This window comes from Cannabis sativa, chromosome 6, assembly GCF_029168945.1.
Source record: "Cannabis sativa cultivar Pink pepper isolate KNU-18-1 chromosome 6, ASM2916894v1, whole genome shotgun sequence".
Taxonomy (NCBI): domain Eukaryota; kingdom Viridiplantae; phylum Streptophyta; class Magnoliopsida; order Rosales; family Cannabaceae; genus Cannabis; species Cannabis sativa.
Window position 1 is genome coordinate 33,420,977 of NC_083606.1, and position 22,536 is coordinate 33,443,512.

Below are 22,536 nucleotides of genomic sequence, written 5' to 3' on the forward strand. Positions count from 1 at the left end.
CAATGAAAGCATCCCTGACCTTTGCACTCACCCCGATGGTGCCTCTTGCGGCTAGGGCACTCGGGATAGGAGAATCGGGTCTCGGCACCACCAGACGACTCCCTCTGTTCTGGTTCCCCCGGAACCTCTTGTTCTGACTCGAGCCACCGGAAGCAGTGGGTGCTCTCTTCCTCTGATCAATGGCTGAACCACTACTCCCCCTGCTAAAACCTGATGCAGGAGGGGTAGGAGCTCCGCCACTAACCGGAGTACTGGCTGATTCTGACATGCACCCCACTGCACCCTCAGCTCGCAGTGCCTTCTCCACCATCTGAGCATAGGTGGTGCTGTCGTCGGTGGTGATCATCAGATCATGCCTGATCTTGGGATTCAACCCGTCCAGGTACTTCTCCTTCTTGCTGAAGTCGGTCGGCACAATTCCCGAGGCTAACCTCGCCAACCGATCAAACTGAGTAGTATACTCAGCGACGCTCATGTTCTCCCGCTGGGTCAGGTGAACGAACTCTTTCCTCTTGGCGCTTCTGACCGCCTCATTGTAGTATTTCGCATTAAAGAGTTCCTGGAACCTTTCCCAGGTCATGGTGGTGACGTCATGGATCTGAGACACCATGTCCCACCAGACCAACGCGTCCTCCTGGAACTGAAACGTGGCGCACACCACTCTGTCGTTACCGGTGACACCCATGAAATTCAGTATCTTGGTGATCACCGTCAGCCATTGCTCGACTTTCATCACGTCCGGACCTCCCAGGAATACCGGAGGTGCTTGCTTCCGGAACCGCTCATATAATGGTTCCAATCTATGGGCCGCCACCACTATCTCGGCACAGGCGGCGAGGCGGTGTGCCACTGGAACTATGGGCACGGGAATTGCAGGAGCACCCTGCTGTCTCAACCTCTGAATCTCGAGGTCTTGTTCTTCGATCCGGGCTTGCATCTCCGCAAACCGTAACTCCCAGTTCGGGGCTCCCTGATCGGCTGGGGGAGCCTGGGCGGCCTGTGGTGGGTTCTCATCACCCCGGCCACGAGCCCTGCCTCGGGGACCTCTACCACGGCCCCTAGCAGGTGGGGGAAACTGAGCTCCCTGTCCTTGGTTCGACCCTACGGAGTTGCCCTGACTCCTGGTAGTCCGCCTGGCGTCCATCTAGTTAGAACCGCCTGCGAAACCAAGAGTTGGCATATCAGGTCGTATTCAAGGAGAGCTTACTAATGCCGCTTAATTTGGAAATTAAAAACGAAACATGCGCCTATTCTACTATCAGGCTACTAACATGCTTCCTAACAGGCTTTTCTTTTTCATAACTGAAATAAACTACTAAAGCAATAAAGGCTTACTGAACCGTGAACCGAGCTAACTGCTGATGATGATTGTACATGTCGTGACGATCTTCGGAAGACAACCTGGCGGCTCTGATACCAAATTGTAACACCCTAACTACCTTAGGCGTATTACGTGATTTTTAAACGTACTATGCAGCTCGTTGCTAATCAACGAGGTTTATGGAAAAACGTGATTAATTAAAATTTTGCTTTTTAATTAAACTTATAAACCATATTACAAAAGACTCGGGATCCCGATTATAAAAATATTTACAAAAAGTTTAACTGTTTAACTGTTACATAAAAATAAGGGTCGTCTAACGACCAGTTACAAAATTAGCCTTGCTGTCCCGAGGATCGTACGCTCCAGGCCTAACCGCCCCGACATGTACAATCTCATAAGCTCGCTCACGGTCCATCAGCTATAGCCTTGCCTTTACCTACACATAAACGTAAACTGTGAGTCGACAGACTCAGTAAGAAAAGCATAATAATATCATACATAATTCTAACTGCCGTGTCCAACACGATACTGAGTCCCGCTACTGCCATGTCCCACATGGTACTGAGCCACTACTGCCATGTCCAACATGGTACTGAGTTTTGAACGTTCATAGGGACGGTACTATTGACAAGTATCCTCCTGATCGGTCGAACCGGTCATACTCCGGCTGCTGGTCATACTCCAGCCTGTACCGACGGGATAGGTCAATAGCACTAAACCACCAACCAAATGTCAGCCTGATCGGTCAAACCGGTCATACTCCGGCTGCTGGTCATACTCCAGCCTGTACCGACGTGACAGGGTTGGATGGTTTGAAGCCTATATACATAACTAATGTAATCTAGCATGCTTCCTACATGCACGCTAAACATGTAATCTACATATGCATACTGTTATACTAATCTTACTTGGATTCCGATTTCAGGTGTGCTTGGCCAAACCCGACGGAACCGAAGCCGAGCGGATTGACATCGGCTCCTAAACCATAAAAATCACAACGCTATAAGTGACACGCTAAATCACTTCCCGGGGACTAAAACTAGGAACTAAAAGTTTCCCTATCGATAAAAAGCATGGCAATACCCCTAAAAACATAAAAACGAGGAAAACTAGAGTTTCTGAAAATTCCCCAACCGGTAGACCGGTTGCCCAACCGGAATTCCGATTCTGGGAATTACTGGACACCCATCCGGAATTCTGGTTGCACAACCGGAATTCCGGTTCCTCGCAGGAATTTTTCAAAAATTCCTAACTCGACCAAATCAAACCCAATTGGTTCCAAACCTTCCAGACCTGCTCTAAACACCCCAAAGAACAAATCTAAGGCAACAAACTAACCCAGAAACCACAGAAACAAAATTCACCATTAAAGCTCAAGCTTTGAGTTCTAAACTCAAACTTGAGCAAATCCCACAAACATGCATTCAAACCTAGTTAATTCTACTCAAATATGCATGAAATAGCTTCTGAAATCAAACAAAAACATCAACAACAACCCAGCAACAGATTCAATCAATTCTATTTGAAAATCATATTTTGAGCTAAAACTTCCAATTTTGAGCAAAGCAATTTAACACTCATTACTAACAACCTAAATAATCACAAATCAACATACTTAAATCTCAGAAACAACAACAATATTTCAAAGAAGAACAACCACAAAGATTCAAGCATGCAACAACCATTTTCATCATAAATTTCAAGAAAAACAAAGTAAGAAACTAAAGCCAAGAAATACCTCAATGAAAATCACTTTGATCTTGCTAAAATAACTTGAATTCAACAAAGAAATCCAGCCCTAGCTGCTCCCCAAGCTTGGCCGAAAATGAGAGGAAAAGAGAGAGTTTTCTTTGGAAAATTCTATTTTTCTAACTTAGCATTTTTTTGAAGTAAAATGAAAATAATTAAATGACACCTAGCATATAACACTTTCAGCCAAATAACATTAACATAAACATTATTTTCCTTTTCACAAAATCACAAAAGATAAAATACTAATGGGGCAAAAAGACCAATTTGCCCCTCCACCATAAAATCACATAAATCATGCTAAAGGGGTATTTTTGGGAAATTCTAAATTTCCGGCCATTCCCGACATTCCCAATGTCTAAAACCCATCCCCAAACTACTAACATACTAAGTTGTGATTTCTACTGAGCCAAACGCCGAGTTCCAAATACCGGACACCGGAAATGCAAAATAGGCAAGCTACTGAATAACATAAATAACAGTATCATAAATTATTTAAATAGCTATAAATAATTTCATAATTAATCACAATTAACTGATAATTTCCAAATTAACTAAGCGGGCTTTACACTTCTAGGCTTGCACGAGAGAGAGAAAGAAAGGGAGTACGTTGTTTTTAGTGTGGTTACTTGGTTCTTAAGTTATGTAGTAAGAATTTTTTTTTAAAATATACAATCAACCCACAAAGTAAATAAGACAAAATGTCAAAATATAAAATGACTAATCTACCACTTAAAGAAACCTAAGCTTAAATTATAACCTAAGGGCATTATGGTAATTTTACTAATCCATCCAGCCGACATTCTAAAATTCTAAACTAGTCTGGAATACCCTCAAAATAATTCATCCATTAATATCGTGACATTTCTGACCACATTGCCAAGTTTCCACAGTCGCCGAGCCCAAAATAATATTTTTATTTTAAATATGGTATCCTCGATACCCACATATCTCAATATAATCTCCGTGATCAATAAATTATGCTTTATATAATCATATAATAAACCCTCCCTAATTACCTTAAGTAAGATCATAATCTTACTTTATTACCAAAATCATTACATATTTAATAAAATATGTTTAATTAAATATCATTTTATTTTCTGGGATATTACACGCCCGATGGAGTACTGTGTTCAACTGACCCGCCCAAACAATTTTTTTTTTTTTAAATTTTGCGAGTTGGTCGAGTCGGGTCTAGGCAGGTTGATCGGGGCTAGGTCAAACTCACTCAAAATGTTCAATCCTAATCCACATAGAAACTAATAGAACAATCTAAATCTTAACTCAAATTTACATAGTAACTACTGGAGCAACCACCACAGTAACTAACACAGCCGACCTTAATGGTGTGCAGGCTGTTCCATTGCACAGGGCCCAAAGATAAAAGGGGCCCAATTTTTTTTTTTTTTTTTTTTTTTTTAAAAAATCAGATTCATCAATTTAAGTTATAATTATTTCGATTTCAAATATTAACGTACGTCTTAAGTAAATAACACCGAATATAAAATAAACGAAGCTATTAAAAATAAAGTTAAGTAATATAAATTAATTTAATTCTGACAAATAAAAAAACAAATATGTATATGACAAATATGTATAGCTAATATTCGTTAATTGCCAAATTGGATAGTTAATGGTGAGAATGTGATCAACTTTTTTTTTAGAAAGAAACTATTATTTCGCTCAAGGCTCTCAAATTGTTTGGGCCGGCCTTGTTAGTTTTATACTGTGTACTGTGTACTATATATTTTTTTTTCAAAATAATGTGTAAGTTTTATACTGTGTAGTGTGTTAAGTTTTTACGGCTATTTTTTAGTTGTTCCACTGTTGTTTTAATTGTTCTGTTTTGTTGTTTTACGGTTGTTTTATAAAAAGACTATATCTTTAAAAAAAAAATTGTATGACAATAAAATTATAAACTTTTACCCAAAATTTAATATTTTTTTTTTTTATAAGAGGCTTAATTTTTAAAATTAGAATAGGACCTCCACAATATTTAAGACCGCTTTGATAACTAACACTGTAAAAATAAAAATTAAATAAATGAAAAGAAAAGAAAAAGGCTTAGTTCCGCGCCAGTTTCATAGCTATAAGCTCCCCAATCCCCAATGCCTTCATTGAGATTCGATAGTGACTTGTCCCACTTTTGGTTACTCAGTTTTCTATTATTTCAAAAATGCAGAACATCTGTCTTTCTGAACTTGCCCATGCCAAAGCCAATGCCCATCACCTTCACTGACCTTCCTCTAATCTTTCACAATGGTCTCTCTCACTCCCGGCGTCCTTTCCAAGCTTCTCAACAATGCAGCCAACAAGGACGTCAGAGTCACCGGAGGCCACCGCTCTGCCCTTCTTCAGGTCATCGAGATCTTACCGTCACTCTCCGGAGCCGACGATGCCGATCCATGGCGGAGCAGAGGTTTCTTCCTCAAAGTTTCGGACTCGGTTCATTCTGCATACGCCTCCATCTCTGATCAGGACTTGGACTTAATATACAACGACGAGATTCAGCTGGGTCAGTTCGTTTACGTTACTCGTCTAGACGCGGCTTCTCCAGTTCCGATTCTTCGCGGGCTGAAGCCCATTCCTAAGAGGAGACCCTCTCCTTGTGTAGGGAAACCTATTGATTTGGTTCCTAGTGACTTGCTTCCTCTCCGGGAAGTTGGAGCCCATTTTGAGGGTTCAAAGACCAAAAGTAAAATAACAAAAAATGATAAGAATGTGGGCAAGAGTTGGGAGAAAAGTGAGTCAAAATCCGACATTGTTAAGCCCAAGGCTAGGAACTGGGTTACCAAAAATGGTTCGTTAGAGAAGAGAATGCCGACAGAGGGTTTGGAGTTGAGGAGATTGAGTTTGGATTCGGCTAGAAGGTCTTGGGATCAGAAGTCGGCATGCAAAGACGACAGTGCTCACAGAAGTGTTCCAGTTCCAGTTCCACGTTCCAAGTCCAAACACGTTTCGACTTCGGTATATTTACTGCTCTTAAATTGATTATAGTCTTTTCATTTACTGTCTTTATGCACTCTCCTGAGTTTATGTCGTATTTGTTTATTGCCACTTGGTAATAGTTGGTAATATCTTACTAATCTCATGGTCATGCCATGGGTCAAATGAGACGTTCTTGTTGATATTGAGTGATTATATAAAATTAAATATAGAGAAAAGCTTTGATAATGTTAAGTTTTTGTGTTTGGATAAGATATATTTTCTTTTATAAAAGTATTTTTTTAAAAAAAATTTGTTTGAAGAGTTTTAAAAGTAAATTATGAATTTTGAATATTATTATTATTATTATTATTATTATTATTATTAGGGAGATTACCATTTTCTAATTTTTTTTAAAAAAAATGTATGGTTTGGATTGTTCATAAATTTTTTTTTATGTGAATTGGTATATGAATTTTTAATAATAAATAAACAAACTTAACTCGTAATGTCTTCTTTCTCTATTATTTGTTTATTTTTGTGTGTGACATTGCGGGAAGGAGGATTTGAACTTGGACCACTGATGAGACTTCTTTGTGTATTAATTATGAAACTATATTTCCATAAAGTAATAATAAAAGTTTATGTAAATGATAATAATAAAAAAAAAATATTTTTTACCAAATCACTTTATTAATAATATATATTTTTTGTCCGATTGTATTTTTAGTCAGTATGATGCTCTTGCCTGAAAGTGTTTGAATAAAATTTTAAGATTCAAAAAAAAAAATATATATATATATTTTAACTTGTAAAATGCTAAAAGAAAAAATAGCATATTAAAACATAGTTGGATATTTTAGTGATTCCCCTCATTTTGTGTTTCTTTTACAAATCAAGGATTTTTTTTTTTTTGCTTAATTCTCGGTGAAAATTGTTTGGCATTGTTTGCATAGACTTTAGTTAATGTCATCTTTTTCTTTTTTTAATGCTATTAGTCAAATGAGTGAATGCGCTATGTTACTTCTACGGGTTCTGTATTCTTTGCTTTATACTGTAGCTTCTTTTGGTGTTAATGCTAAACACATTAGCAAGATCATGCTGTGCATTACGAGGAAGCTGATAAATTGTGATTGCTTCAGGTCATTTCTGATAAAGACACTTCTCCTAAGATTGTTTCCACTTTAAAGTGCAGAAATCTTATCAACTCTCCCTTGAAAAATCAGAACAATACCCTATCTCCACCATTATTGAAAAAACTAACGAAAAAGGAACTCAAATCGTCATTTGACTGCATTACTCCAATTCGTCTTGTTAATGTGCCCCTTACTAGCAAGATTGGGTCTGGGCAGAAGATCTCATGGGATATGCTGCCACACACAATTGCTGATCTTGGAAAGGTTACTGTTTCCCACTCAATTTTTTTTATGGAAAAGAGCTGTTCATATTAATATTCTGCTCGGTTCTCCCTGTTCATTTCAGCAAGCTCTTCAGCAAAGAAATGGTGCATATTTAGCTGCTATACGCTCCCTTGAAGAAGCATCAGCAACAAATGGAGTCATTCGTTGCATGGGGTATGATATTTATGTTTTTATCTTGAGAAACAGTAAGCATCAGACAGTGATGTTTTTTCAAACTGCCCAGCTGATATTTATGTTTTTATAATGCTTAAGATGCTAATTTGTAGCTTTTGAGCCTGCACCCAGCGTGAAGATGTTTATGTTTGTAGATTTTCTCTTATTTTCTTTGTTCTTGTTATGACTAGAACTAGATGATGTTAAAAATCAAACATAAGATTTCACCTTTCCTTATTGACATTGGGAGAGAAGGAAATTGAATTTGGACCTTCTCTTTGTGTGGAGTGGTGTAGTATCATTTAAGTCATGCTTTAAGAGAGAGGCTTTTTGGTCGTTTTAGTTTTTCTTAATATTTAAATCAAAACAAACTTAAATTTGACTGTTTATGAGCACTTGTTTTTATGGAGGAAGTGTATACTTATTATTCAAGTAGCTTGGGTAAGTTAGGTTACGTTTTATGGCTGCATTTGTCCAATAACAGCAGCACAAATCTGTAATTGATTATTCGTTGTATGTGTATTCAAGTTGCTTGGTCTTCCTTTCTCCATTCTTGTTCAAATTGCTTGCTGTAGTGAGTCACGGGATTAGGTTGAGGGATCAAGCTCCATGGTGTGTTTGCATGAGGTATGAGGTTTGAATCATGATTTGGGGATATGATCCATGGAGACAGGGTGCAAAAAGAAGCAACTATAACAAGAATAAGCATAATATGTTATTTGGATCCCGCATCAACTAAGTATGAGTTTTGGAGCTTGTTTGTAACCACTTCAGCAATCTCTTCTCCACAGCTAGTCTTTTGTGGGTAAGTGTTACAACCACTTGGGTAGAACTCACTCCTAAAAGCTAGCTTAAGAGAGGAGGGTGCCCAAGTAGTTATAAACCACCAACCAATCCCATACTTCTTCAATGTCCACAACAGCCTACTCCCACTTTGGGCTTTTCTACACGTGACCCCTTTCATAGGTCACCCCGACTCTACAATGTCGGTTCCACGTTCCATTTAATATCATTTGTTACACGCACTTCGGTAAAACTTACTTCCAAAAAGCTATCATAAGAGAGGAGTAAGGATGACAGTTTTATTCGATGGGTACAACATTTTTTTGATAGGGCCCTAGAATAAGCATACTCTCCTAGACTCCTACGAACATCCTACCCGTTTCCACTTCTAGAGGGGAGGGTGCCTAAGTACTTATAAATCACCAACCAATCCCATACATAGTCAATGTGGGATCCTAACAGTGTGCTATACCAAAGTCGTTGTAACAATTATATTAGATTCAACATCTCCTAGTGGGACGATACTGGAAGTGGTGACTTGGGTGAAGTCACCTAGACGGTCACAAAAGGTGTGAACTTTGTGCTGCTGCGGCATCAACTCTAAAGAGATATTGTACTATTAAGATTCCACTTTTATAGGCATAGTTGGTGGTTTATAACCACTTGGGAATCCTCATATTTTGAGAGTGAGTTCTGCTTATGCGGTTGTTATAATTGCTATCTGTTACTATTGTTACAACACTTTATGCAGAACTTGCCCTTAAAAGGACTAATCTGTGTTAAACTATTTAGTTCATATTTAATTGTTCTGGAATCCTAACATATTTGAAAAGGTAATCTCACCTAAAGAATAAGAAAATCTTTGTTAAAAAAAAGGATTTTCGCTAGTTATTTGTCATATTTGTTTCTATTCTGCTATTTGTGTATGTCAATGCCTTTTCTCTTTTCCCTTTGGGATCAGGTTTTCTGAGATACTGTTGGTTGTTAGTTTGGTGATGAAAGTGATGATACACATTTACTATTTGCAGCATGTGAATGTGAAATATGTTTTTGTCTCACTCATACATCCAAATAATTAAAGATCATAGTTATTGTTTTCATTTCAGGATTTTTGCAGAACTCTGCTTGTCTTCTAAAAAATCATCTGCAGGATCACTCGTCAAAAATTTTTTGGACCTTAATCAGAAAATGCAGAGTTCAGCAAATGATATTGATTACATAGTCAATTCAAGGCTTTCTGGTGCAGATCCAAGCATTTATTTTTCTGCTAGTAATAATGCCACATCATGGGTTAAAGCTGCTGTAGAAACTAATCTGTCCACATTTGATCTGTTCAGAAAGCAGGAGGAGGATGAAATTCTAAAGAGTGAGAAGTCCCATTATGTTGTCCTTGAGAATGCTCAAGAAGTGAATTTTGGGAGTTGTTCACCTACTACCAGACAAAGTCGAAATCATACAACTCTTACATCAGATTTAACTACTAAGGTGTCTCAGTCTGCGTCAAGGCGGTTGCCATCAGCCACAAGGAAATCGATTACTGAAAGGGATGAGCTGTATAAAGGTGGGAGCAAATTAATTGAGGCAGCAAGTCTAGCTCAAAAACTTCTATTCGCTTCTAGAGAATGGTTCTTGAAGTACTTGGAGGATTCATTAAGCATTGGTTTTGGGATGAAAAGAGAGGAAGGTGGCACTGAAGTGGCATCTCTTTTGGGACAGCTCAAAAGGGTTAACCACTGGTTGGATGACATAGTTACGAAAGGAATTTCAAAAGACGAAAGGATTGAAGGATTGAGGAAGAAGCTATATGGTTTTTTGTTGGAGCATGTTGACTCTACTGTTGCTAACAACCAGTAAGTTGATCTATAGCAGAACACTAACATGAATTACATGTTTAAATTTAGTTCTCTTGTGCTGACATTAGGCATAGACATTACATGTAATCGAGATTCTAGAATCTAATAGCACAGGCAAAGTATTTCCAAGCTTTATATCTAGATCTTCCTTATTTTGATAATCACTTATCCTAACTTCTAGAAATTGACGATAGCTAGCAGTTGCTTCAATACTTGAGATGACTCTTTCCATTTGTTAGTCAATTGTATAGTTTCATTGGCACTAAGGTGTAATGGTGTTAGTAATGCTACCTTTCATTATTGAGTATTGACATTTGATATTTACCGTCAATTTTTTCTAGCTGTCTTTCTCAATTCATTTTTTGCATTTTCTTATTGATTTAAGGTCTTTTTTTTTTTTTTTTTTTTTTTTTTTTATTATGAGCTAGTAATATTAAAAGGTCTTTAGTGCTTTGTTCATATTCAATGCCATAATTAAGAGAAAAAAAAGGGACTTTTTCATTTATACTTTTATGATTGATTTTTTTTTTTTTTTTATATATATAAAAATAGAACAATATAAACTTAAATAAAACAGCATAACTTCACAAAAGAACAATTTTTATAAAATAGAAACGAAATGGAAATAATAGAAGTTCAAAATAGAAATAGCTTTTATAAAAAAAAAAAAATTAATAAAAACTTAAAAATGAAAAAATATAATAAATGCAGTATATATGATAATTCTTAAAAAAATATTCAATGCCATTGTACTTGCAGTAGATTTTTCTTTAATACGATGGTTATGATGCCTCTCAAATATAAGAGCAAAGGCCAATTCGCTTGTACTTATAATTTCTACTCATGTTTTTTTATTCTTAACAAAGTTACCAAGTACAATTTTATTTTGAAGAAAAAAAAATGTAGATGGATAAGTTTTCAACTCATTATTTGACATGTGTAATGTGCAAGTGACTGTTTCCACAGTCCACTAAGGAAATAGTACATTACGTAATTTTGAGAAATATTAAGGGAGAAGAAAATGGTTAATGAATTGTGTGTTTTATTAAAAGAATAGTATCTATTTATATAGGGTAAATACTATTTTAAACCCTGTGTTTTGCAAAAGTTACAGATTGGACCTTGTATTTTGTTAAATAACAAAATAGACTCTGTATTTTTTAAAATAGTAAAAATAGGACCCTGAACTTAATTTTTGACAACTTTTTTTTTTAATACAACCAACTTGAGGACAATGCTTAATACGAATAGATATAAAAAATATAAACAGTTTTGTCATAGCACTTTTAGATCGGATTATAATTTAACTTTATTTTGACAAAAAATCAATTCAGGGTCCTATTTGTACTATTTTAAAAAATACAGGGTCCATTTTGTCATTTAACAAAACACAGGGTCCAATTGGTAACTTTTGCAAAACAGAGGGTCCAAAATAGTATTTACCCATTTATATAGGGTAGTTATATTTACACCCCTAATATTATTAAGTACACCCCAAAATTTTATATACATTCTTAACCTTGTGTAAAATGACAAAAATAGACATTTTAAAATTAAATAAAATTAATTTTTAAAGAATTTATAATTAAATCAGTTATTTCTAATAAATACACCTCATTTACTTTTTTTTTCTTTTTTGAACGAGACCATATTTCCTTCGTTAAATTGAGTAATTTTAAATCCTAAAAGAAAAATAAATAGCAACACAGTATAGAAAAGATTATTCATACAAAAGAAATTAGAAATTACATATAGAAAAATAAATAGCAACACATATGAAAGTTTCATTGTATGAATCATTTACAAAGTGGGATTGTATATAAATAGAGTATTCACTTTTTTTGTATTACTTCAAGAAATTTTTTATATTGCTGTCTGCACATATATATATATAACTTTCTTTTTTATTGTGCCAAAAATAATAAAAATAGTACTGTTTCATGGTATCAAAACATGATTCTTTGAGTTTTTAAATAATTAAAGATCATTCATCACACAAAAAAATAAATCAGCGATTATATATAGAAAAATCAAAATGGTGATTACCTTTCTTTCAAAAAAAATTGCGGTTACCTTATAAAAAAATCCTTTGAGTAGTAACATATAGAGATTAAAAGGGAGGTTAGAGATTTTCCAATTAAAGATTAAAAGAAGAAGATGGTCTCTATAAAAAAATATGGGGTGCACTTCTCCATTTAAACAAGACCAACTTTTGTAATAAAAATGGGGTGCTTTTATAAAAAATAACAATTTTAAAAATAAAGAGGGGGTAAACTTAGATATGGGGTGTACTTATATATTTTTGGGGTGCAAATATAATCACCCTTTATATATAAACTAGAAAACGAGGTGCGCTTCGGGCAATATATATATATTTTATAAATTACAAAAAAAAAATAAAATATTGAAATGGGAGAATTATAAATTACTCTTTCAAAGCACCAAAATATTTAAGTAACATTATTCCATTGACATTATACTTTTTTTTTTTTTTTATATATATATATATAAAGTATAAGTTTTAATTTTAAAAAATGTATAAATAGATCAATTAGTATGCATATGTTATAATTGTTTTATTAATTAGATTCACATTATATAACATATTTTTTGTTTTATTTTTTTAATTTTATCGAAATATTAATCATAACGTACCTTCATATTATATAACTAAAGTAATAAAAAAAATATTACACCTTTTTAAATAAAATTATTAACTTATTAATTATATTATTTTCATAAATACATAAATTATTTTTTATTTTTGAGAAAATAAATACATAAACTGTTAATAAATTAACTATGTGAGTTATTTTTAAAGAAAATATTAGGAGTTATTAATATATTAATTAAAAATACAATATTTTTTAAATTTAGTTTGTTGTGTGGTGTAAAAAATGTTATTTGTATAACTACTTAAGGGAATTAGGATACACTTGAGCAATAATAAGAATGATGTAATTAATTTGTGACTTTAATTATATTATTAGTAAGTTATTGGAGATAATAATAATGAATTTTATTGTATATAGTATATATTATAATTACATAGTTATACATTAATTTATTATAGTTTTATATTTATCTTATAGTATATGTATACGATAAATTGATACTTTTAAAGTAATTGATTATATAAATTATATATATATATTAATGTGATATGTTGATTATTAGAGATTAATTAATTTTGGTAAAAAATCTATCTATATATTTATATAATGCTGTTGTTTGGACAGATGATGTGGCAACATATATGAGCTCTCCTCGTATTTTTTTATTTTCTTATTTTTTCTAATTTTTCAAATATTATTTCATTTTTACCAATTTTTTCACATTTAATTATACTAAAACAATATAACAGCCCATAACCGTATTTTTGTATTTACTATTCTTTTTGGAACAATTATTACAATATAACAACTGTAGGATTTTTATTCCTAATATATCACCTACACACAGCAAAGACTAGTCAAAAGTAATGGTCAAATCTGACCTTTAAAACCAGTCAAAGCCCTCTTTTGACACCCTGTGATATAACCCCTACGACAACCCCTTAAATCTATATACTACAGGTCGTATATTAAATGTTCTGAAACCCTAAAGCATTTATCACATATATATATATATAATCTCTTTTCCTTTCAAACACTCACAGCCACCACTATCAAAAACCTAGCAGATAATTAAACGGCCCTTCTTCTTCAATGTTCTTCTCTGAAGAACATGAAGAACAACCACAAAACCCACTGCCCAGAAAATAGAAATTAAACCCCAGAAAAATAACCCCTTCCTAAACCGATTATAACCCTATAAATCCCAAGCAGAAAAATAACAAACACAGTATAGAAATTGCAGAAAGTTTAAAGGAAAGAATGCACCATGGATTTTATAGAGGTTCCCCAATGAAATCTGGGTACGTCCTCTTGAGCTCGCCTCTTCCACTATAGATCTTCAATGATCAAGAGATTACACAGCAAGGATTCCAACTCACAACATTTTGAGAGGTAATCCGAATATATATATGTATATATATACAGTGTTTATTCCTCTATTTTTCCTCTCTCTGTTTCTCTCAAAATCAATACTAACAATGTTGTGTTTATCTTCTTCTTTTCATGAACAACACTCTCTGGCCATGGATATCCGAACCACCACCTTGGTTCCAAAGCTTACTCCATAGTAAGCCTCCTCCAAGACCCCGAAATCAGTCGGTTACAGATCTGATCTTGTTGTATTGTTCTTTCTCTGATAATATTGTTGTACTGATCTTGTGTTTTTATATTTCTCTGATTGTTGTTCTGAACATCATATTGATCTGGTCTGTTTTTGATGTTATATATAGATGTTGTAATTTTCTCCTTTATATCTGTTGTAGTGGAATACAGGAGTGTTAGTTATAAAGTTTTAACAAACTTTATAAACTAACATAATAACCTGTCTAGGTAAATAGAGGCCAGAGGCCACCTAGTATTTTACTGCTTGTAAACTCTTTGTAAAAATTCTAGTTTGACAGTGTATAGATAATATGGGGTTTACTTCAACAATTTCCACCTAAACCCCATATGAACTGTGCACTGTAGTCTCTGTGTTGTTTGAGTGTAACTGAGGGTCTTAGCTCGAACCCATTAAGGGTTTTACCAACCTGTGTCAATCCCCAATAAGCTTAAGCAAAGCTTAAACTTATTGAGGGACACAACCTTAGTGCCCATGTCTGCTGGATTCACTTCAGTAGGCACTTTGTCTATCCCGATCTGTCCTTGTGAAACTTTATCCCTGATAAAGTGATATTTTATCTCAATGTGTTTTGTCCTATCATGAAAAACTGGGTTTTTGCATAAATAGATGCTGCTCTGACTATCGGAGTAGATTATAGGCTCCTTTTTCATTAACTTCAGCTCCTCCATAAGCCCTTTTAACCATAGAGCCTCTTTAATAGCTTCTGTAGTAGCTATATATTCAGATTCAGTAGTGGACAACGCCACTACTGGCTGTAATTGTACTTTCCAACTAGTACAATTTCCCCCCGTTAAGAAAAAGTAGGCCGAAGTAGATCTTCTAGTGTCTCTGTCCCCCGCATAATCTGCATCTGTGAACCCTTCGATATTCTGATGTGTTTGGTGACCCTGATAGACCAATCCCAACTTAGATGTACCTTTTAAGTATCTCATAAGCCATTTCATGGCTTTCCAATGCTCCTTTCCAGGACTAGACATGAACCTGCTTAGCACACTGATTGCATAAGCAAGGTCAGGTCTAGTACTAACCATCAAGTACATTATGGACCCCACTGCATTAGAGTAGGGAACATTCGCCATCTCTTCTTGTTCTAACTTGGTCTTAGGGCACATAGATTTAGACATAAGGTATTGGTTGGTAATCGGTTGTGAAACAACCTTTGAATCTTTCATAGAAAACTTTTCTATGATCTTGTTGATATAGTCTTCCTGATGTAGCATGAGTTTCCCTTTGCCTCTATCCCTTTGAATGTTGATCCCCAAAATCTTAGTAGCCACACCTATGTCCTTCATTTCAAATTCCGACTTGAGCAAATCCTTGACCTTGTTGACATTTGACCTCTCCTTGCTAATTATTAGCATATCATCCACATAAAGTAGCAAATAAGTGACTTTAGTAATTTCCGAACCTTTAAAATACAAACAGTGGTCATAGTAGCTTCTATTGAACCCTTGTTTGGTCATAAAGGTGTCAAACCGTTTGTTCCATTGTCTCGGGGATTGCTTCAATCCATAAAGAGACTTGTCAAGCTTGCAAACATGGTCTTCCTTGCCTTTAACCACAAACCCCTTTGGCTGCTCCATATAGATGTCTTCTTCTAGGTCCCCATGTAGAAAAGCCGTGGTCACATCCATTTGGTCAATCTCCATGTCAAACTGAGTAGCTAGTGCGAGCATCAACCTTATAGTCTTATATTTCACCACCGGTGAGAATATTTCTGTGAAGTCTATCCCTTCTTTCTGTGTGAACCCCTTTGCCACCAATCTCGCTTTGAACCTTACCGGTTCATCCTCGGTTCTCCCTTCCTTGACTTTGAAAAGCCATTTGCAAGATACCACACTCTTGCCATCGGGTCTAAGTACCACTCTCCAAGTCTTATTCTTTATGAGAGAGTACATTTCCTCCTTCATTGCTTTCAACCAAGCCTTGTAGTTTCGGTCTTTGAGTGCTTCTTCATAAGATTGTGGCTCATAGATCTCAGCTTTAAGCTTGCACATATAGGCATAGGCAATACTCTCATCCCACACATTGTAACTGTACTTCTGGTTCGGTTTAGGGACTCTTTTAGCTCTATCTCTTGTAAGTTGATATTCTGTGAGGTCTTCCTGATTCCCGTCTTCTTCATCTTGAACTTCATGTTCCACTTGAACTTGTTCCACCTGATTTGGTGCTTCTTGAGGTTCCATTTGAATTGGTTCCACCTGATTTGGATTCGGTTCCACTTCAGTTGGGCTGGTTTGAGAGACTCCAATAGATGTACCTGCAGGGTTAGTTTCTGTGGAACCTGCATCAAGCTCATTAGTATTTTTACAAGGAAAATCATTTTCTTGAAAAATCACATCTCTACTAATGAGAGTTTTGAAACCTCCTTTCCCTTTCACCCACAATCTATAGCCCTTTACACCCTCGGGGTAACCCAGAAACACGCATTTTAGAGCCCTTGGCTCTAACTTGCCTACACTTTGATGTGCATAAGCCGCACATCCAAAAACTTTCAAATTAGACAAGTCAGGTGGTTTACCAGTCCACCTTTCTTCAGGGGTTTTACCTTCAATTGCACTAGAGGGACTTCTGTTGATTAGGTATGTTGCGCTTACAATCGCTTCTCCCCAAAATCCATTTGCGAGCCCGGCATTGAAAAGCATGCACCTTGCTTTGTTCAATATGGTTCTATTCATCCTTTCAGCAACACCATTTTGTTGAGGAGTTTTCCTCACGGTCCTATGCCTTTGGATTCCATTGTCTTGACAATAACCTGTAAACTCATCATTACAAAATTCTAGGCCATTATCTGTTCTTAGGGTTTTCAATTTCCGGTTAGTTAGGTTTTCAACAAGTAATTTCCAATGTATAAATTTTTGAAAAGCCTCATTTTTATGCTTTAACAGATAAACCCAAACCTTCCTAGAATAATCATCAACAATAGACAAGAAATAGGCACTACCCCCAAAAGTTAGGGTTTTCTCAGGACCCCACAAATCCGAATGAACATAATCTAATATACCTTGTGATTTGTGTGTGCTAGTTTGAAATTTAAGTCTATGATGCTTTCCTAGTACACAAAATTCACAAAAATCTACCTTGGTTACCTTGTCCTTACCAAGTAGCTTTTGTTCACTCATAAGTTGTAGCCCTCTTTCACTAATGTGTCCCAACCTCCTATGCCATAGGATAGCCTTAGTGTCTTCCGTCACATGCTCCTTGGTGTTGTGGCAGCAAGCTACGGGGCTTCCTTGCAAGTAGTATAGACCACCATTTTTGTGTCCTTTGATGATAGTCATAGAACCTTTTGCCAACTTTATTGTACCTGCCTCAATTTTGCTAACAACACCAAGATCATCAAGTACACTAATAGAAATTAAGTTTCTAGATAAATCGGGAACATATCTAACATTAGTTAAGGTTCTAATAATGCCATCAAACATTTTAAAATTAATAGAACCTGAACCTTCAATGTTGCATGTTTGGTCATTCCCAAGAATGACTTTGCCCCCTCTAGATTCCCTGTAATCAAACAAATAAGACTTATTGTTAGTCATGTGAAAAGTACAACCCGAATCAATAATCCAATCATCTTTAAAAGATGATGCAGCCACATAGACATCTCCACTATCATAACCATCACTTAGGTTTGCATTTTGATAGTCATTCTTAGCCTTGTTTGATTTGTTTGATTCCTCTTGATGATCTGAATTTTGTTTCCCATTGCTTTTCTTGTAAAAGTAGCATTCTCTCTTGAAATGCCCTAACTTTCCACAATGGTAGCACCCATTTGGATCTTTAGGACCCTTTGAATTTGACCTCCCTTTGTGATGATGATTGCTGCCCTTGTGTGAACCCCTACTAGTGCTTGAACCTCTACTAGTGCTTCTACCCTTATTATGCCATGGTTTCTTTTGTCCAGGCCTTCCCCTACTTAGGTTAACATCCCCATTAGTATGCCCCGGTCTTTCAACCTTCATTTCCAAATCTTTCGATTTCAAAGCTGAGATTACTTCTTCAAGAGTGATCTCAGTTCTCCCATACTTAATGGCTGTCTTAACCTCCCTGTAGGATTCCGGTAGTGAATTGAGAATTATAATTGCTTGATTCTCATCACTTAAGGCCTCATTTTCCCCCGAGTTTGCTAACTCAATGTGCAACCTCAAAAACTCATCCAAGTTTTGTTCTAGAGATTTAGATGGACTCATTTTAAAACCAAAGATTCTCTCCTTCAAGTAAATCTTGTTGATCAAAGATTTCTTTTGAAATTGCTCTTCCAACTTGTTCCAAATCTTGGCTGGTGTATCTTCCTTGTCAACCAATCTGATTATAGCATCAGAAAGGTTGAAAATGATCAATCCGGTTGCTGTTTCCAGCAACTCTTCTTGCTGGTCTTTGGTCGTATCACTTGACCATTCCACCGGATCTTTAAGAACCTTCAACAGCTTGTGTTGAGCCAATAGAGCCCTAATCTTCTTCCTCCAAATACGATAATCACCTGAACCATCAAACTTATCTATATCAACCTTCATGGAACTCATAATTGTATATGTATGAAGTTATTTCAAAGAAATTATATAGATAATGAGTTTAGAAAAATCCTGGTGTTGTTCTTTGCAATCTTGGTTTTGTGTGTTTGAATTCTTGCTGGTATGAATGTGAATCTTGATGCTTTCTTGATGATTTCTTTATGCTTTCTTGATTAATCTTTGCTGCAGATTGTGCCTTGTTTGGCTCTGATACCACTGTAGGATTTTTATTCCTAATATATCACCTACACACAGCAAAGACTAGTCAAAAGTAATGGTCAAATCTGACCTTTAAAACCAGTCAAAGCCCTCTTTTGACACCCTGTGATATAACCCCTACGACAACCCCTTAAATCTATATACTACAGGTCGTATATTAAATGTTCTGAAACCCTAAAGCATTTATCACATATATATATATATATAATCTCTTTTCCTTTCAAACACTCACAGCCACCACTATCAAAAACCTAGCAGATAATTAAACGGCCCTTCTTCTTCAATGTTCTTCTCTGAAGAACATGAAGAACAACCACAAAACCCACTGCCCAGAAAATAGAAATTAAACCCCAGAAAAATAACCCCTTCCTAAACCGATTATAACCCTATAAATCCCAAGCAGAAAAATAACAAACACAGTATAGAAATTGCAGAAAGTTTAAAGGAAAGAATGCACCATGGATTTTATAGAGGTTCCCCAATGAAATCTGGGTACGTCCTCTTGAGCTCGCCTCTTCCACTATAGATCTTCAATGATCAAGAGATTACACAGCAAGGATTCCAACTCACAACATTTTGAGAGGTAATCCGAATATATATATGTATATATATACAGTGTTTATTCCTCTATTTTTCCTCTCTCTGTTTCTCTCAAAATCAATACTAACAATGTTGTGTTTATCTTCTTCTTTTCATGAACAACACTCTCTGGCCATGGATATCCGAACCACCACCTTGGTTCCAAAGCTTACTCCATAGTAAGCCTCCTCCAAGACCCCGAAATCAGTCGGTTACAGATCTGATCTTGTTGTATTGTTCTTTCTCTGATAATATTGTTGTACTGATCTTGTGTTTTTATATTTCTCTGATTGTTGTTCTGAACATCATATTGATCTGGTCTGTTTTTGATGTTATATATAGATGTTGTAATTTTCTCCTTTATATCTGTTGTAGTGGAATACAGGAGTGTTAGTTATAAAGTTTTAACAAACTTTATAAACTAACATAATAACCTGTCTAGGTAAATAGAGGCCAGAGGCCACCTAGTATTTTACTGCTTGTAAACTCTTTGTAAAAATTCTAGTTTGACAGTGTATAGATAATATGGGGTTTACTTCAACAACAACCATTTTTGTATTTACTATTCTTTTTTGGAACAATTATTACTATTTATTTTTTCAACTTCTTTCTACACCTTTCCTTCTTCCCCTACTCTCCAATCTCCATGTGTCTCCAATAAGAAGTGGGCTTGAAGTGGAATATAGTTTCAAGTGAGTTTTTAGTAAAATATATTTTGAAGTGGGTGTTTTGTAAAACAAATTTTAAAGAAGAAGATAAAAGAGTTGAGGCGTAGTGAAGGGCTTCGAAATGGTATGGGATTCTATCTTCATTTTCTTCTCTTTCCATGTATGACAAAAACTCATATTTTCATCATCTTCTTAAATTTTTTTAATTCTAATTTCAAAAGGAAAAATATAATAGATTTAGAAAGTCGTCACAACGACAAGCTTCGAAATGGTAAGGATTTATCTCTTCATCATCTTTTTCTATCTATATGTGACAAAATAAGGAGATCCTTATTCTATTCCCGAAAAAAAGACTTCTCAATTCATTTTTCAAATGGTATGAACTCACCGATTAATTAAAAAAAATTAATTAAATTTCCCTTTTACTTTTCAATGATTTTGAAATTATTGCTTACTACGAATCTAAATCAAATGGGCACGGTTAATTTTGTGAAAACTTTACATCATCACTATCAGTTGTCTCGATAAGATCCATTCGTTCATTGTTTATGGTAAATAATTATTCAATAGCAAGAATAAAAAGAGAGGAGCATGCATGTAAGAAGGTATGTGAATTGATCCATATTTTATGTTATTTAGTTCAATATTAAATACTTTAGGTGGATATGAATATTCTTTCCTGTGGTTGAAGATAGTAGCTTTATGAATATTAGTTGGTGTCTATGCTATTGATTTGATTCCATGTTTCTTTTATTGGCTGCATCCACTCTATGAGAAGGTAGAAAGCAAGAGAAGGATTGCTTATAATGAGTCAGGAGATTCTGAAGTTTATCATTTTTATTCCAACTTCTAATTGGTCACGTAAAATATTTTTATTTCAACTTTTAATTGTTAATTTACATGTTATTCTCTCTTTGATATTAAACTGGTTGCTCCTCCTTTGAGTTGCTATGATTTTGGTATATAAGTTACTGTTTGGTATTTTTTTTTTTAAAATTATTGTAAGAATAAGCAAGGCATGTTAATTGCTTGCAAACTCACTTGGGGTCAAGTTAGAATCTCTTCACCTTACCATGTCATTAATATGATTTAACGTGTTTATACTAATAATATAAAGTTATTGTTATTGGTGACTAATAATTATTTTTACTGTCTTTAAATATGTCTTTTAAAGTTCTATGGTAAGTTATTCTTGAAACTAAACGTTTAGTACTATTTGATGTATTATTTCAATATGTTCTTAAAAATTCTATAATAATTAACATACCAATTTAATTACACCCTATAATAATTTTCTTATAATGTTTTTATTTTTTTTATATAAAAAAGTGTAATTAATATTTGAATGAGAATAATTATAAGATAAATATCATCATTAGATCATACTTCTGAATTATTTGGGTATGATGATTCTACTTTTTATTGATAATTTTATGTTATATATAAAACCTTCAATAATTACACAATGAAAATTTTGTTTTATAAATATTTTGGAGATGAGGTGACTTGCCAAGCTTCTTCCATCTTAAATTTTATTTATATAAACATATTCAATTTTTTTTACTCATTTTCAATTTATAAGATGAATTTTAAAAATTTATTTAAAATAAAAATAGTTACATATACAATGAAGTTTGTGATATACACTATGTACTTAATAAACAGGTAATGTATATAATAACCGGAATAAAAATATATGGATGATATAATTAATAAATATTGTTACCTCCCTAATCAATTCACTACTTTTAATTGGGGAGGTTACATTAATCAATTCACTACATTTTATAATAAATAATGTAGATTAGGTAAGTCAAATATGTTGGCCATGGAATTTATTTGATAAAAATTACTTAGTTTGCAAAGGTTGTGGGCGGAGAAGCTTTGTAATGACACAAAAAACAAGCGCAATGGTTGGAGAAGATTTCATAATCATTAGAAGTTTTTAATTACATGCTTTTATTTTAAATGCTCTCTCTGTTTTTTTCAGCGCTATTGATTCAAGTTCAATAGCAAAAAATGTTTACTCTAATTCGATGATCTTATATTAAGATTTAAGAATACAATCATGTTGTTTACCAAGAAAAAAATATGTAATAAAATTATGTT

General features: G+C 34.6%; 1 protein-coding gene and 1 long non-coding RNA gene across 4 annotated transcripts; both read left to right on the forward strand.

The window, feature by feature from the left end:
• The first annotated feature begins 5,133 nt into the window (after window positions 1-5,133).
• LOC115724489 (uncharacterized) lies at window positions 5,134-10,542 on the forward strand. 3 transcript variants are annotated; one of them, XM_030653779.2, is made up of 4 exons: window positions 5,134-6,043; window positions 7,144-7,401; window positions 7,484-7,575; window positions 9,447-10,542. In XM_030653779.2, exons 1-4 carry the CDS (start codon window positions 5,336-5,338, stop codon window positions 10,210-10,212), a joined length of 1,824 nt encoding a protein of 607 aa, XP_030509639.1. In that variant the 5' UTR covers window positions 5,134-5,335; the 3' UTR covers window positions 10,213-10,542. The 3 variants fall into 3 exon arrangements, with proteins under 3 accessions (XP_030509639.1, XP_060973210.1, XP_030509640.1); XM_061117227.1 differs by having other exon boundaries at window positions 9,696-10,542; XM_030653780.2 differs by having other exon boundaries at window positions 5,136-6,043; window positions 9,465-10,542.
• A 2,891-nt stretch (window positions 10,543-13,433) lies between these two features.
• Window positions 13,434-20,118, forward strand: LOC133038836 (uncharacterized). Its single transcript, XR_009688386.1, has 2 exons — window positions 13,434-14,445; window positions 19,151-20,118. It is a non-coding gene; the product is annotated as an uncharacterized LOC133038836 (long non-coding RNA).
• Window positions 20,119-22,536: the final 2,418 nt, after the last annotated feature.

Excerpts from the sequence above, each read along its gene's own strand:
- LOC115724489 (XM_030653779.2), top strand. The coding sequence starts at position 5,336 with ATGGTCTCTCTCACTCCCGGCGTCCTTTCCAAGCTTCTCAACAATGCA. Across the intron at positions 6,044-7,143 it reads CCAAACACGTTTCGACTTCG|GTCATTTCTGATAAAGACAC; the intron begins GTATATTTACTG and ends TGATTGCTTCAG. Across the intron at positions 7,402-7,483 it reads CAATTGCTGATCTTGGAAAG|CAAGCTCTTCAGCAAAGAAA; the intron begins GTTACTGTTTCC and ends TGTTCATTTCAG.